The following is a 15860-nucleotide window of genomic DNA, read 5'->3' as shown; positions in this document are numbered from 1 at the left end:
CAGAGAGACCAGATAAACAAGTACATTCAGCCCAGGCCAGGGTTTCTCAGCCTCGGCACTACTGACTTCTGGGGCTCGACAGCCCTTCTTTCTGTGAGGGACCATCCTGTGTGTTGCTGGATGTTGAGCAGCACCCAACTAGGTGCTGGTAGCACCCTCCCCCAGTGATGACAACCAAAACGTCTCAGGGTGTTGCCAAACGTCCCCTGGGGTGGGGGAGGGGGCAAAATCCCTCCTGCTGAGAACCGCTGGCCTAGAGTTCAGAAAAATGGACACGAAACTCAGGACAACCCTCCCATCACGCCCGTTTCCTCTCAAAATGTTCTCAGTCAGTTCTCACTGCTTTTTGCTTTATAAATGAATTAACTCCAGCTGGACCTTACTTTATTTTGTTTATTTACTTATTTTTAGAGAGAGGGGCAGGGAGAGAGGGAGAGAAACCCCTCCCTCTCAATATGTGGTTGCCTCTCATGTGGCCCCCACTGGGGGCCTGGCCCCGCAACCCAGGCATGTGCCCTGACTGGGAGTCGAACTGGCATCCCTTTGGTTCACAGCCCCACGCTCAATCCACTGAGCCACACGAGCCAGGGTTGGACCTTACTGTAAAGGTTAAAAGTTACTCTTCTGGGCATTAAAGCAGAGATTGTAGAGAAAACGTGCAAGCCAATTTTGGTTTACACCCTGGCCCTCACCTAATGACCCTCCTCCCTACCTTCCCAGCAGCTGAAAGCTGAGAGCACAGGGCCCTCACCTCCCTACACTGCCCAGCCCTTTGGAAACAGTGATTTTGGAGTCGGCTGCCTCCCTATCCCACAAGTCTGTACACAGTAAGTGTCCAATAAGTGCTTGTTTGATGAATAACAACATGCTGGTTCCGTCAGGTGGGAGGCCATAAAAACCAATGAATCAGAGGTTACATGAAGGCAGGAACTGTGGCTTTTGATCCCTGTTGTATTCCTAGGGCCAAGTACTCAATAAGCTCAGTATTCCTAAATATGTGAATGAGTGAATAAATGAACAAATGAATGACTGAAGAGTCTAACACATATTTACAACAATGTAAAAACAAACCACCAAACACACACACACACACACACACACACACAACAACAAAACCAAAACCACGAGCCCATAGCCACGCTCTCTCATTGAATCTCATACAATGTGGCACTGGCTAAAAACTTAGGCTGTCTTCCTTTCGAGGTAGTTCCATGGGCCTGAAACACAAATTAGAAGCCCAAGGTGCTGCCCCTCACCTGGTCCAGTCACCTGCCCGTGTGCCCTGCTGTGCCCCAGTGAAAACAGGAGCTGACCTAAGCCTCCCCCAGAACATTTCAGGCCCAGAGCAGCTGCGTGATCACTCCCCAGAAGACATTTATCAGCAGTGCACCTGGCCGACAATCTCAAATATTCAGCAATTTACTCAACATGCATGAGTCATAAACAAAACACTTTACCAAATAAAAACAGCTAACTTGTATGAAGGGCCCTTATCTATGTTCTTATCATGCAAACATCATTTATTCTGTCTTTTTTTTTTTTTTTTTTTACATTCCTCTTTTCTCCTTAGGATTCGAGTACTCCTTTCTCGCCTTGTAAACTGGCAGGAAGAGGCCATGGCCTGCTCACAACGAACTCACTTAAAAGCAAAATGCAGAGCCCAAATAGACACTGAGGGCTTCAGGTTTCCTCTTCCCATTTAGGGCAGGCTCCCAAAGTTCCTTACTTCCACACCATGATTACAAAAAGTTGGACCCTACGCCTCCCTCTTTGAGAGAACAGCAGTACACTCTGTCTTCCAGAAAGCCTCTCAACTTTTGGAATATCACCATTTAAGACCACTCACTGTACCAAGGAAACAGTTTCACGCAATAAACATCAGTCATTTCCTCCAAATTCCCACAGGAAAGCACTAACCCTTTAAACGTTGAGGGTTATAAAAATGCTAAAGTTTTAAGCAAGTATCTCCCCAATCAATCACATAGTCCTGGGGAGACCAGAGAGGTGGAGTCTCAACTCTTCATGGTCCCCAGTTTCCTTTTGGTTAGAATGACAAAATCGGGTGGTATTAGTGTTTCCCAAAGTACGGTGGGCATTCAATGCAAGTCGTCCCAATACAAAAAAGAGTTGATATTAGGTGCACACAGATGAACATCTTTTAGCTATTAGTCTAATTCTTTATGGAAGTGATACTGGTTTTCCATTATGGTAGTAATGTAAAATGTCCTTGAAAATAAAAGCATCTAAGGCTTTAAAAACAAAAATGAGTCGCTTTTAGGAAAAACAACAACTAGTAAATGAGAGTTTAGGTGGTTCTAGCAGTTGTGCAGAATAAATGATCTTGGGACCTTGGTGTTGCGCTAAAGAGATGTCTAAAGCCCAGAGTGAAGCAGAAGCAAGAGAGTGAAAGCCCTGGAGGTTTGCTGCTATCAGGGAATCCCGGAAACCAGGACCGCGGTAGCCGGCCGCCCGACCTCCGGGCTCCCTGGAAGGAGGCTCGGAACTGAACAGCTCGGGATGAAATCCCACAAAGGAGAGGCGGGGACTGGGGTCCCGGGATGGAAGGGACGGGGGACCCGCTGGAGAGGCGATAGGGGTCCCAGACTAGAGAGGCGCGGCGGGAACGCTAGTCTCAGGCTGGAGGGGTGTATTGGGACGGGGATCCCCAGCTAGAAGGGCGCAGTGGCACCCGGGAACTGAGGTCCCTCGGCTGGAGGGAGTCAGGGGTCCCCGAGGGGCGTGGCAGGGCCAGACGTCCCGGACCGGAATCGAAACTGGAGGGCTTTGCGCGGGGGGGGGGGGGAACCGGGAGTTCCAGCGTACAGAGGGGCGCCACGGGCCGCGCGTCCTAGGAACCGGGAACGCCCCCAAGCGGAGAGGGACGGGGCGGCGAGACCCACAGCCCCTACACCCCGCCGTCGCCTGCGGGAGGACCGGCCGCCCCCGTCTCTCCTCGGCCCCGCGCCGGACCCGTCGACCAGACCTGTCTTCGCTGGCGGTGATCACGCCGTCCTCCTTCGGGATGAGCAGCGCGGCCGTGACGGTGTCCTGGTGCCCCTCGATCTTGCTCAGCAGCACCGGGCGGCTACTCTGCGGCCTGGAGTGGATCTCGGCCGCCATGTTCGCGCGGCGGCAGCCTCCCGGGGCTGGCGGCCCATCAGCTGACCGCGGGGCGGGCGGGGCGGGCGAGAGCGCCGGTTTGCCAGGGCTCCCGGGCCGCGTGGGCGCCGCGCTGCCGTAAACTCCCGAGTGCTGTGCCTCAGGCACCGTATTGCCGCGGGGAGAAGCGCAGCTAAATTCGCAAAGCGGGGCCAGAGCCGCAGAGGACGTCTGCCCGGAAGTAGGGAAAGTTATAAAGGTTGAAAATGTGAAGGAAGAAAAAGACCGGCCTAAGGAAAAGACTTTGAAGAGTTTATTAGTTGATTTGAGCCTAACTGACGACAGTTTCCAGAAAGCAAAATCTGAAAAGACCGAGAAAATGCTCCTGAGAATGTCAGTTTCGCATCTTATTTTATACATTAGAATAAAAGAAGGAGACATAAAGAGGGCTACAAGAAATCCACTGGTGGTAGATTAAGAGGGCAGGAGAAAGCAAAGTGGGCAAATCTCTGCGATTAGATAAAAAGTAAAACAAGTAAAACGGAGAAACCATACATCTTTTACATTGGTGGGTACAGCATAGTTAATTAATAACACATAGAGATAGTATTGGGGTACAAGATAACAATGAGGGGTTCTGTCGTCTCACGCTCTGAGGGGTCTGGAAAAGATTACTCTGGTCTTTCAAAGGTGTGTTATTTTAGATGCACAAAGACGACAGACAGGCTTGAGGTAAAGACTGACCTTTGTCAAGGAAGCTACAGGCCTAGCATGTGACTGCCCACCATGAATTGCTTTCAGTTAAGAACGTTTATGTTCAGACCATCCTATGCTATGGGTTACTTTGGGTCTTTTGGGTTTGTAAAGCCACCATGCAGGCCTCCCCTGAGCTTGTCAGGTTTGGTGTGTGACCTCTTTTTTGTCCACAAAAAGTCAAGTCCTTTACCCCAGAATGGATTGAGCAGTTGGCAGGGGAGAGAAACTGTCCTCGGAACCAGAACTTCAGAAAATAATAATATTACATTGTACTCATTCTAAAAAGCCATTCTTTGGAAGACACCTTCACTTCAGATGTCTGTGTGAAAAAATAGAGTGCAGCTGAGAGTCTTTGAAAGACAGTAGGTGACTCTCACTGAGCGGCAACTACACACTAAACACTATCCCAATTTCCTTACATGGATTCTCTCCTTTATTACTGATAACGTTAAGAAATGGAGAGAGAACTGCTCCTGCATTCTCACTTTAGAGATAAGAAGACTGAACCAGGGAAAAGTGGAATCACTCCCTTAAGGTCATGTAGCTATGGGAAAGAGAAAGGGAGCCTTGACCTCCGGGAGCTGGCCTGGTACTAGCAACCAGGCTTCCATGTTGCTAGGAGCTGGCGAGGGGCTCACAGCTTATTCCTGCAGAACATAAACGTCAGACAAGGTGACTTCATACGCATATTTAAACACAGTGAGACTATGAACATTGCCCAAACCACAAAAATGACCAAATGTCCCCCTATTCTGGCTAATATGAGTGACTCCTGTTTCTCAATTACAGCATCAGCCTCGGCCTCTTCTTCCTACATCTAGACAAGATTTAGTAAGACATCCAAGCATAGAATTTGCCCCACTTCCTGACAGTATCGAGTCCAGAGGGAAGCCCTTCCGCCTTAAACTCTCCTAACACAAATGTAAATTTTCTAAGTCCTTTCTATCACTGACTCCCCTCCAACAGACAATCAACCCTATTTGTGAACTACAGATGTATTCCTGGTGGCTTTTTGCTGGAGAATGTCGGCAGCTAGTAAGTTAATGAGTCATGATTGGGACCCAGGGAGTCATTGGCTCCAGGGGCCTCCCTTTCCAATCCTCCTCCCCACACACTGTATTATTTTCACTCCCGCACTGCAGAATTGCACTAGAAACTGTGCTGCTCACCCGGGTATCCAGCACTTGAAGTGTATCTAGTCAAAACTGAGATGTGGTGTGAGTACAAAATACACACCCAATTTTAAAGACTTAGTACAGAACGAAAAGGATGTAAGGTATTTCATTAACAATTTTTATATTGATTGCATGTTGAAATGATACATTTTAGGTATAGTGAATTAAATTAGATATTATTAAAATTAATTTTACTTGTTTCTTATTTTACAATATGGCTAAAAATTTTAGATTATATATGTGGCTAACTTAGTATTTCTGTTGGAGAGCACTGTACTAGTACTTTCTTCTAATGAAGTTAATACCCATTCATGCACATATTCATTCATCAATTCAACAAACGTGTATTGTACACCTACTGCATGGAGTGCACTGACAAGATCAATTAGACATGGTTCTTGTAAGGCTTGTACAGTTTAATGACTAAACAGGCTATTGGACAAGTTTTTTCCCAACAACAAATGTTTATTTGTCGAGTGCCTGCTGTGAGGCCAGCACCATTCTAAAGGCAGCTGTGCTGAAGCAAGACGAAATCGCTCTATCATTTGAACTTCTATTACAGCGAAAGAACCAGATAATAAACAAAATAAGTAAGTTACATAGTATATTAACATATATTAAATGCTGTGGAGAAAATAAAGCTGGGAAGGTTGATGCGGACTCTGGGAGGTGTTGCAATTTTACATGGGATGGTGTGGTAGATCTGGAGATACTCTTCACCCATCTGACTTCATGGAAGAGGGGTGGTCAGCAGGCATTCTCCAGCTTTCATCTCTTTCAGAGTCTTCCTTAGCTGCAGAGAGCCATCATGCTCATCTAAGCCCTCCATGTGGCAGCCTGAATTCAGTAACTAAATGAGACATGAGACATAAAGGCAGGCCCATTGCAACCTGCCCAGGACACACTGATGAGCAATACTGGCTCCAGAACTCTCTCCCGGGTCGGATGAGGCTTTGCCAAGCCTGCATTGCAGCTGACTTCATCCGCCTACTCCCATTACAGCTCCCTTCACAGCTATGGATCCCTCATAAACACCCTGTGTGCCAACTTCTGTCTCAGCATCTGCTGCTTCTGGAGAATGCAACCTGAGACAGGTGGCCAGGGGAGGGGAAGGCTTCAGGAAGAAGGTGACATTTTAGCCTCCCAGGAAGAAGGAGAGGAGGGAGGAAGCTGGGTAGAAATATGGGAGAAGTGCTGGCCTGGAAAAGGAGACAGCAGGTGCCATGGCCTTGCGGTGAGGGCAGGCCTCAGGGTTTCTAGGATGAGCAAGGTAGCTAGGATGCTGGAGCAGAGTGAGTGACAAGTGCAGACAGAAATGAGGACAGACAGGTCACCAGACAGACCATGTCAGGCCTGGGGAATGGTGAGGACTTTGGTTTTTACTTTAAGTGAGGTGGAAAACCATTGGAGAGTTTGAGCAGAAGACTGGCTTAATCTGCATTTTTTAAAATTAAATTTAATTTACTTTTTGACATCAACTCATGGCCATGATTATTTCAAGAATAACCCAACCTACTGCCACCCTGATTATTCTGAGAGTCTGAGGTAGCTTATTTTTCACAAGTCAATATTTTGGCATAAATGTCTAAAAAGTAAAGACTTTTTAAAAACAAAACTAAAATACCCCCATTGTAAACCTCCAATAATTCTCTGATTTTTTTTTTTAAAAAACTTGTCAGTATTCAAATACTCCACATTTCCTTTACTTTTTTTTTTTCAGTTGTTTTGTTCCAACCAGGATCCAACACAGGAGCGCAGTCTCGGTTACTTCAAGGCACGCCGGTGCCCCCCACAAGAAGAGAGACTGCACAAAGAAGTACTTCTTTGAGGGTCTAGATGTTCAGCAGGCAGCTCAAAATTGGGAATTCAGACAAGACATCCTCTGTAAATTAATATTACATTTTTTAAAAATTATGTTAAGCTTCATAGGACAGCAATATAATAATAATGCTAAAGTGTGGAAGATAAGAAAAAGACATATATATCCACTGTTTCCATGTTGATGTATTTTTCCCTTTGCCCTCTTTTTTTTTTCCCCTATGCTTTTTAAAAAGGTTGTTTTAAACTAAAAGTTTTAAATTCAGCTAAGTCAGTAACTCTTTGTCCAGGACCCCTGAAACGAAGGTTTTTTTGGAGACAGACCAGATGAATATTTGCTCAAATGGTTGCTCCGTTTATGATCTGGAACTAAGACTAAATATATGTTGCTGAGAAGTATTTTCTTTTTTTGAACTAGTGTTTTCTTTAAACTGAACGTAAAAGAAGTTTTTTGTTTTGCTTTAATGAGAAAGGAAGGAACAATTGACAAGGAGAAGCAACGTCTTTCATAAATTTCTGGATCCAAACGCCTTTCCCTACCTACCTGCTCACCCAAGGGTGATCCTGAGCTCCGGCAAGGACCAACGCTCGCTCACGCGCGATGTCACTCAACCGCAGCCGCCCCGCCCACAGAGCGCTAGCCCCGCCCCGGCCTACCTTAGCGCTCCTATTCCGACGGGGCTGTGTTACCGCGACACTATTCCGGCGTTTTTCCTTCCTCCCTCCGTTGCCCTCTCCCCTGCAATGGCATCCGGGTTGGTCAGGCTGCTGTTGCGGGGGCCTCGCTCCCTCCCGGCACCGGCCATCCCCGCCCGAGCCCCGCCAGCTCGGGGAGTGAAAGACTTCCGCGCAGCCGTCCGCTTCCAGAAGGAGCTGGAGCGGTGGCGCCTGCTCCGGAACCCGCCGCCGCCCGTCCGCCGGTAGGAGCCGCCTCGGGAAGGGGTCAGGGTGGCGATCGAGGACCTGGGACCTCCCGCTTGGCCTCGGCCCTGCAGCGGGGAGCAGTCCTTCGTCGCTAACGGGTTCCTGGTGCGAGCCTAGGAGGTTTGCGATACAAACACCCCTGTGACGAGGACGCGTGGACTGAGCCAAAGATGCTGGAGTTGTGCCCTCCACGCGTTGGAACTCCCATTTAGAAGCCTGTCAACTGCGACAAGCGAGAAGGCGGCGCTCCCCAGGGTTGCGGTTTAGATGGAGAAAAAAATTAAGTGTATTTCACCACAAGTCCACTGTCTACAGTAAAAGGGAAACATTTTAGGTTTAGGTTTTCGCTTTAATTAATCTTGTTTCAGTAACAGAAGGTCCGGTAGAAAGAGACGCAGATCTTCATAGGACCAAATTAGATCTTCTATACACGAGATTTTGCATCTTTTTCCTCTCAGATAATGTGTCTGACGTCTCGTCGTGGCAGTACAAGTGGATGCACTTAGCTCTTTTGTGGCTACACTTACGGGCATTTGAGTTCCATATTATTGCTATTACAACTGGTGTAACAGTCAATAGCTTTGAAGTTCTTACTCCTTTGGAGATTTAGTATGAAATTTCGATAGCTACTTTAATGTTGACCTCCGCCCCCCTTAAAAAATTTAGGTAATGTAGTTTATACACCTACCAGTAGGAATATGCATACTCATATTCCTGTACTGTTTGAACACAAAGGGAAGGGAGGGAGATAGAGAGAGAGAGACATTAATGTGTGGTTGCTGGGGGCTGTGGCCTGCAACCCAGGCTTGTACCCTGACTGGGAATCGAACCTGCAACACTTTGGTTCACAGCCGGTGCTCAATCCACGGAGCTATGCCAGCTAGGGCATATTATTTCTTTTTAATTCACATTTCTCTGATTATTGTGCGGCTAGTCACTTTAGGATTTTATAGTTGGAAGAAATTTGTGGATTACATACACATTGTATTTATAATTCAATTCTTTATACTTTGCTTCCCTCTTTTATTTAAAAGTTTTATTTCAGGTTAATAATCTTTAAAAAAAACTTTCATTCTTGGGAATGATTTTGAACTACTTCTTAATTGCTAATTTAAATGGATGTTTTCAATAAAATATGTAATAAATACAATGTATTTATTGTTTATGGCTTGAACCTTTGAAATTATAATCTGTATTTCACACCTAGGTATTAAGTGTAGTTGCATGGTTAGAGTGCTTTAATGTAGCAATTGGCTGAAAGGCAAAAAAATATTCCAACAATGTATCTAAGAAAGAACAAATAATCATCTGACTTGAATTTTAACTTTTAAAAAATCAAAGCATGGCATTAACATGAAAGTTTTGTGAAATTTCCTTTATGTAATTAACAGAAGTGCATCATCAATGAAAAAAATCTTCGCACCAGAATAACATCCTGTCGTTTTCCTCACCACCTGTGTGCTGTCTTCTGTTTCCTGTTTCCAGGTCGGAGAAGCCCAACTGGGACTACCACGCTGAAATCCAAGCCTTTGGACACCGGTTACAGGAAGCCTTTTCCTTAGATCTCCTCAAAACTGCATTTGTTAACAGCTGCTATATTAAAAGTGAGGAGGCCAAGCGCCAAAAGCTGGGAATAGAGAAAGAGGCTGTTCTTCTGAATATTAAAGATAATCGAGAACTCTCTGAACAAGGGTCATCTTTTTCACAAGCTTGCCTCACCCAATTTCTGGAGGATGCATTCCCACACCTGCCCACTGAAGGCGTTCAGAGTCTGGTCGACTTTCTCACGGGCGAGGACGTCGTGTGCCACGTGGCTAGAAACCTGGCGGTGGAGCAGCTAACGCTGAGTGCGGCATTTCCAGTCCCCCCGACTGTGTTACGGCGGACTTTCTTTGCAGTCGTTGGAGCCCTGCTACAGAGCAGCGGCCCTGAGAGGACCGCGCTTTTCATCAGGGTAGGTCATTGTTCATTGCACGTACCAGGACAAATTTGAGCATTTCTTTCTGTCATTCATTTCTGTGCGATATGACTTTGGAAGGTTGTGTGTGAAATGAGAGAGACCTAAAGCTTTTTCATGGTAGCATATTAATTACTCCAGTTATGTCTCATTGAGGACCTTCTCAGGAGTGAATGTTAGATGCTGGCTTGTGAATTTGGAAGGACTGCAAGCCATGTCTTTAGTTTTACACCCCGAGGTCCCGGGATAGTGCCCCCGTAGTAGATGCTGAGCAGCTGCGGAGTGAGGGAAGGAGACGGAAGGAGTCACCGGAGGGCCCAGTGTGCTTCGGAACCGTGAGTGATAAAACCCTGGATTTCTGATTTCCGGCGACGTACATCTAGCTTCTTGGGAGCCAGTGGCTTAGCTAGTTAAAATGAGATGTAACCCATATGACTTGGCTCCCACTGTCCTCTTAGAAGTTATTAACTAAGAGAATTTCTGTCCTCTGCATTGGAGGAAAGCATGAGTTTTTGGTTACTCTTACAAAATGAGAAGTCCATACAATCACCTTAAGTCAAAAAGAAAAAAACCCCCCCAAAAACAGTCTTGATTTAGACATTTGCATGCGGGACCTTTTAAACCAGCATCCCTTGCTGTTGGAATCTATCCATTTAGTTTCGATGCCGAGTTGGATGGTTTTATAGAGAAGGGTATCTGTATTTACCAACACTCAGGCTCTGTTCGTAGGTAAAACCTGTCTTCTTTCCCCTGCTAAGGCCTGTGATGGGTCTGCCTTTGGGAAGCAGGTATGTTGACTGACCCTTCTGGAGTGGGAGCTCCGGGAAAGAGAAAGAGAACAATTTTCACTTGGCTTGATGACTGCGAGGTAGTGGAGTGCTTTCTGAGCCTGGTCGACATTGACACCAGCTCTAATGGGCCTCGTGTCCCCTGCTGGAACCTCCCAGCCGTGTTCCTTGACATAGTGTGGGCTTCTTGGTGTGTGGTTTCCTGGAAAGATTCTTTACAAATGGCAGCCTTCTGCGAGTCCCACGTCCGGTCTTCAGGGGTTTTGTACCCGAGACGTCTGCTGCAGACTTCCCTCCACTACTACAGGCGGCCTCTGCCGGCCTCTGCCGGCCTCCTGCCTTTAAGCCAGGAACGTGTGTTGGCTGGCTTAAAGGCAGGCCACCCCCTGCCCCAGGTCAGAGGCAGTGGACACTGTCAAGGCCCCTGGGCTCGAGGGGAAACAGAAGGTGTCCCCTGCTGTCCCCTGCTTTCCCCTCCCAGAATTAAATAGCTTTTTTTTAATACTTAATATTCCTTTTTTTTTTTAAGATTTTATTTATTTTTTAGAGAGAGGAAGGGAGGGAGAAAGAGAGAGGGAGAATCAATGTGTGGTTGCCCCTCACATGGCCCCCTCTGGGGACCTGGCCTGCAACCCAGGCATGTGCCCCGGCTGGGAATCGAACCTGCGATGCTTTGGTTCGCAGCCCATGCTCAATCCACTGAGCTACTCCAGCCAGGGCTAAATAGCTTTTTCTAAAGACATTCTCACAAGTCCTTCCTTGATTTCCATTTCTTTTTTTTTTTTATCGCCCTCTCTTCTTCGGAGTCTTAGAACCCTCTCAACAATTTTCTGTCACTTTCTCAAGATCTCTGTGAGGTAGTTGTGAGAGCATTCTGGAAATATTTGCTCACCCTGTTTTAGTGCCTCTTCGACAGTTCCAGGCGCAGAGCCTGTTGGATAATTCAGGGACCTGTGCCTAAGTCAGGAGCGTTTGTTTCATTTAGTTTTTTTGTTTGTTAGTTTCCCATCCCAGAATCGACAGGTTTGAATTGTCCTGTGTTATTCATGCCAGGCACTGAGCTCCCTGAGCTAAACAGGATACGATTTTTGCCTTGAGGGTCACTGGGCAGATGGAGTGGAACGTGGGAGGTTCTCATGGAGGCGCTAGGGAGTGTCGGCAACCCTAGCAGGGTTAGGGGTTAGGGTTACAGAGGTTATGCTTGCCCTGAAGGATATTCCAGGAGGAAGCCTCCAGGATGAGCTTGTGCTTGTGCTTGGGAGACTACAAGTCATGCTGTGTGGCCAGATTGTTTTAAATCTGGAAAAGGGATGGGAGACGGCCTGGACCTCTAACAGCTAGACAGAGTGTGGAAGATCTTTTCAGCTCGGTGCTCCTCAGAACACGGTTTGGCAGAGGTAGCATTAGCATCGCCGAGAACTCATTAGAGATGCAGGTTCTCAGGCACCCCCTCAGACTCCTGAATCAGAATCTCTGCGAGGCTGGCCTAGGAATCTGCTTCAGCAGCTCTCCAGGTGCTGCTTTTGCCCCCCAGATGTGAGCAGCACTGCTCTTAGCGCAGCTAAGGGGTGTGTGTTTGATGGTCTTGTGCAGGCTAATGTAGAGCCAGCTGGAGGGGTTTTAGATGGTAGATCTCCATGGTCAGATGTGCATTTTGGAGACGTTTCTTCACGCTCCCTCCCTACTGTGGGGAGATGAGATTGGGATAGTCAACAACGCCCACCTTACCGAAAGCTCTGATGATGAACTGGTAAGATCAGGAGCCAAGAGGAAAGAATAGGAGGCATAAGTAATCACCCCAGAGATCTCCTTCTATATTCCCATGGCTATCTTAGGCATTAGAATTATTTGTCCTTACCCCACAGCTGGTTATTCTACATGGGAATCCAGTGATTCATACATGGGTGAACAACTGTGTACATCCTGCAAGCATTTTGTCTCTGTACATTAAAAGATTCAAAATCTCCAGCTCAGAATGGCCTTATAAATATTTTTTATTAACAAAGCCGAGGAAGTGTTGTAATGTAAGTGACTCCATTTCATGAACTAAGAAATCTTTTTTTTATTTCTCCCATCTTCTCCCATTTACCCTTCCTGTTACATACTGTGTTTGTTAACATAGTGTATCATTGTGAAAATTAACGTTTGTTCCTATATTTCCTATTCAATATAATTTATTGCCAAAAAGAATTCTGCTTTGAAAGTTCATAATTAGTTCCTCCATTTTTTAGTTGTTTAAATTTAAAGTATATCAAGTCATAAACACTTTAAAAAGGCAGTTAGTGTGAACTGATTACCACTGGTGGGGGAGGGAGGAATCAAAGCATTTTATTGAGTGTGTTCTGGGGAGGGTCAGAGGGCTGGGGGACTGTGAGATCTCGCGTCCTTGGCCTGGCCATGATCTCCCCAGCTTTACAGCCACCAAAACCATGAAATGATCATTTCAATGACTTTTTGAAATTGTGAACTTGCACAAAGAAGTAGTGCTAACTTAGAAGACCCCAGTGCCTTTTTACAGGAGTTTCTGCCAGAAGTTATTACTGTTTATTCATTAATTAAACTCTTTTTAAAAATATCTTTCTTACTGATAAGAATATATTTCTAAATTATGAGACAGGATGTTACCTTCAACTAGGACTTTTTAAAAATATCTTTCTTACTGATAAGAATATATTTCTAAATTATGAGACAGGATGTTACCTTCAGCTAGGATTATTGTAATAAAATTTATGTGAGAAAACTATATGGGAATGTGAAGGTATCGTACCTTTTTTCTTTTACTTCCCATAAGTTGTTTTTTTTTGAGAAATCCTTTCTTGGCTTTTTTTTTTTAAGATTTTATTTATTTATTTTTAGAGAGGAAAGGGAGGGAGATAGAGAGAAACATCAATGTGCGGTTGCTGGGGGTCATGGCCTGCAACCCAGGCATGTGCCCTGACTGGGAATCGAACCTGCGACACTTTGGTTCTCAGCCCACGCTTAATCCACTGATACGCCAGCCAGGGCTACTTCCCATAAGTTTTTAATTTCTGTTGAAATTAAACCTTGAGTTCTAGTCCTTATTTTCTTTACACTAACTTAAACATATACATTGTGTTTTTATATGCAGGACTTCTTAATTACTCAGCTAACTGGAAAAGACCTCTTTGAGATCTGGAGCGTAGTCAACCCCATGGGGCTCCTGGTGGAAGAGCTGAAGAAGAGGAATGTGTCAGCTCCCGAGTCCAGACTCACCAGGCAGTCCGGGGGCACCACAGCTTTGCCCGTGTTTTTCGTTGGCTTATACTGGTTAGTAAAAGTTCAATCTTAATTTCGTAACATTGTCTGGAGACCTTAAAAAAGGATTTTTCACAATTCCTTAGTACAGCCTCTCATTGCATTAAAAGTTTTTTTAAAATCTCATTCCCGCGATTATCTGAGTACTACTTCCTTTCCTGTTGGCTATTCTTAGGGAAAGGCACGTGATCCATGGTTTGCCCAAAGTATCTTTTTTATTTCCCCTGAATTTTTTTAAATTTTCTTTTTGTTTTTTATTTTTCAATTACAGTTGACATTCAATACTATTTTATATTGGTTTCAGGTATACAGCATAGTGGTTAGACAGTTATATAATTTACAGATTGATTCTCTGATATTTCAAGTACCCACCTGGTACCACACATACTTAATACAGTATTACTGACTGCATTTCTTATGCTGTACTTGACACCCCGTGACTGTTTTGTAACTGCCAATTTGTACTTCTTAATCTCTTCACCTTTTTCTTGCCAATAGTAGCTTTTAATAACCAATAAATTTCATGGCATATATGTTAATCTAAGTATTTCTGTAGAAAAAAAATAAAAGTTTTGACTCGAGTTTTACAGATTTAACCATAATCCACACTTAAACAGTTTTAGCTGAGCCAAGACTGGGAAAGGAAGGGCTGAGTTGTCCAGTGTATACATATATGTAAATCACCTTACGCTCGGAACTTCCTGGTGTTCTTAGTGACAGTTGACCTGCCCCCAGTTGAATTCAGGTGGGTTGGAGTGTTAACTGTAAACTGTGAATATCCAAGATGACTAAGAATTTAGGTAACTTTTCTAATCTTTATGTGACAAGGGGCTTTATAGCCATATAACCAATGGAGGGCATCACAAAGGAGAAAGCAGGTGGTGGTGTAAAGTTTTGTCTACAGTTTCAATTCAAGTGGGAAGCCAAACAGAAAGATACTTTTCTGCTTCTCAGGCCGGCAAGCCTTAAACATATCTTTTGTCAGCAGTTCACATGTACTATTGCTGGTAGAAAGAAAACAATGGTACAGTATTTCTGTTGCTCCTGGTGGGTAGAGGCACCAAAACGAGATTTACAGGGCGAAACCGACTTGTGAAGTATGCTTAATGGTGCGCCGGCCACTTTCAGACTGCTGCTGTTCTTTCACCCTAGTGACAAGAAGCTGGTGGCAGAAGGCCCTGGGGAGACAGTCCTGGTCGCAGAAGAAGAAGCTGCTCGAGTGGCGCTCAGGAAACTGTACGGCTTCACAGAGAACAGGCGGCCTTGGGACTATTCCAGGCCCAGAGAGGTTTGCAGGGCAGAGGAGACCCTCACCGCCGGCTAGCTGCCGAAGCTGGGCTGGCCGAAGCTGGAGGAAGTGAAATTCATCTCCCGTCCAAGTGCTGCCCAGGCCCGACCCTGCTTAGCTCCTGAGATCAGATGAGATTGGGGGCGTTCAGGGTGGTGTGGCCGTAGATGGAACCTGGAATTTGTAAGCAGAACAGCGAGACAGGTGTCCCAGGTGTTCGGATTGTAGAATAATGCTTTACTTCTCATACCGAGTTCCTGAATTTAAACAAGTATTTATCGAGGCATGTGTTTTCTTTTCTTTTTTAATTTCTTTAAATCATTTTGGTCGTGTTGTCTTTTTTGATGTTTTCCCAATAAATTTTTACTAGGTTCTTGATTTTATTATTGTGTACAACTTGTACAATTTGGTGTATTTTATATCCTTCTAGCTTTGAGGTATCATAGTTTGAATGTATGTTTTGTGTGAACTTTGCTGCAATACCAGTAAAGTTATTCTTCTTTAATTGTTTAATAGTTTAATTTGATTTACCCAGGTGAATGAACTTTGCCTCTCTAATTTTAGCTAAAATAGTAATGTTATAATTTAACTTTTAGAAATGTAAGCTGTATACTGTAGCAATGAGGTATTTACACAATCTCTAGATTCCATCTAGGTTTAAAAATCTGTATACTAATTCATTTTCTTTTTTTCAAATATTTATTTTTAGACAGAGGGGAAGTGGGGGAGAAAGAGGGAGAGAAGCACCAATGTGTGGCTGCCTCTCATGTGCCCATGTG

At 45.1% G+C, this 15860-nt stretch overlaps 2 protein-coding genes across 2 annotated transcripts in view; one reads left to right on the top strand and one right to left on the bottom strand.

Annotated features, from left to right (window-relative positions):
* The window catches only part of WDFY1 (WD repeat and FYVE domain containing 1), a 41451-nt gene extending 38255 nt beyond the window's left edge, over positions 1-3196 (bottom strand). The window contains exon 1 of the mRNA XM_045852961.1: positions 2984-3196. Coding sequence (XP_045708917.1) covers positions 2984-3120 — 137 coding nt within the window. The 5' untranslated portion in view covers positions 3121-3196. The remainder of the gene's footprint in view (positions 1-2983) is intronic.
* A 4325-nt stretch (positions 3197-7521) lies between these two features.
* On the top strand, positions 7522-15464 carry MRPL44 (mitochondrial ribosomal protein L44). The gene is made up of 4 exons (XM_045853977.1): positions 7522-7768; positions 9258-9726; positions 13627-13805; positions 14946-15464. Exons 1-4 carry the CDS (start codon positions 7593-7595, stop codon positions 15115-15117), a joined length of 996 nt encoding a protein of 331 aa, XP_045709933.1. The 5' UTR covers positions 7522-7592; the 3' UTR covers positions 15118-15464.
* Positions 15465-15860: the final 396 nt, after the last annotated feature.

The sequence above is a fragment of the Phyllostomus hastatus genome, unplaced genomic scaffold, assembly GCF_019186645.2.
Source record: "Phyllostomus hastatus isolate PE091 unplaced genomic scaffold, TTU_PhHast_1.1 phas_contig_137, whole genome shotgun sequence".
Lineage (NCBI taxonomy): Eukaryota > Metazoa > Chordata > Mammalia > Chiroptera > Phyllostomidae > Phyllostomus > Phyllostomus hastatus.
Note: the sequence above shows the minus strand (reverse complement) of the source record. Positions and strands in the feature narration are given on the sequence as shown.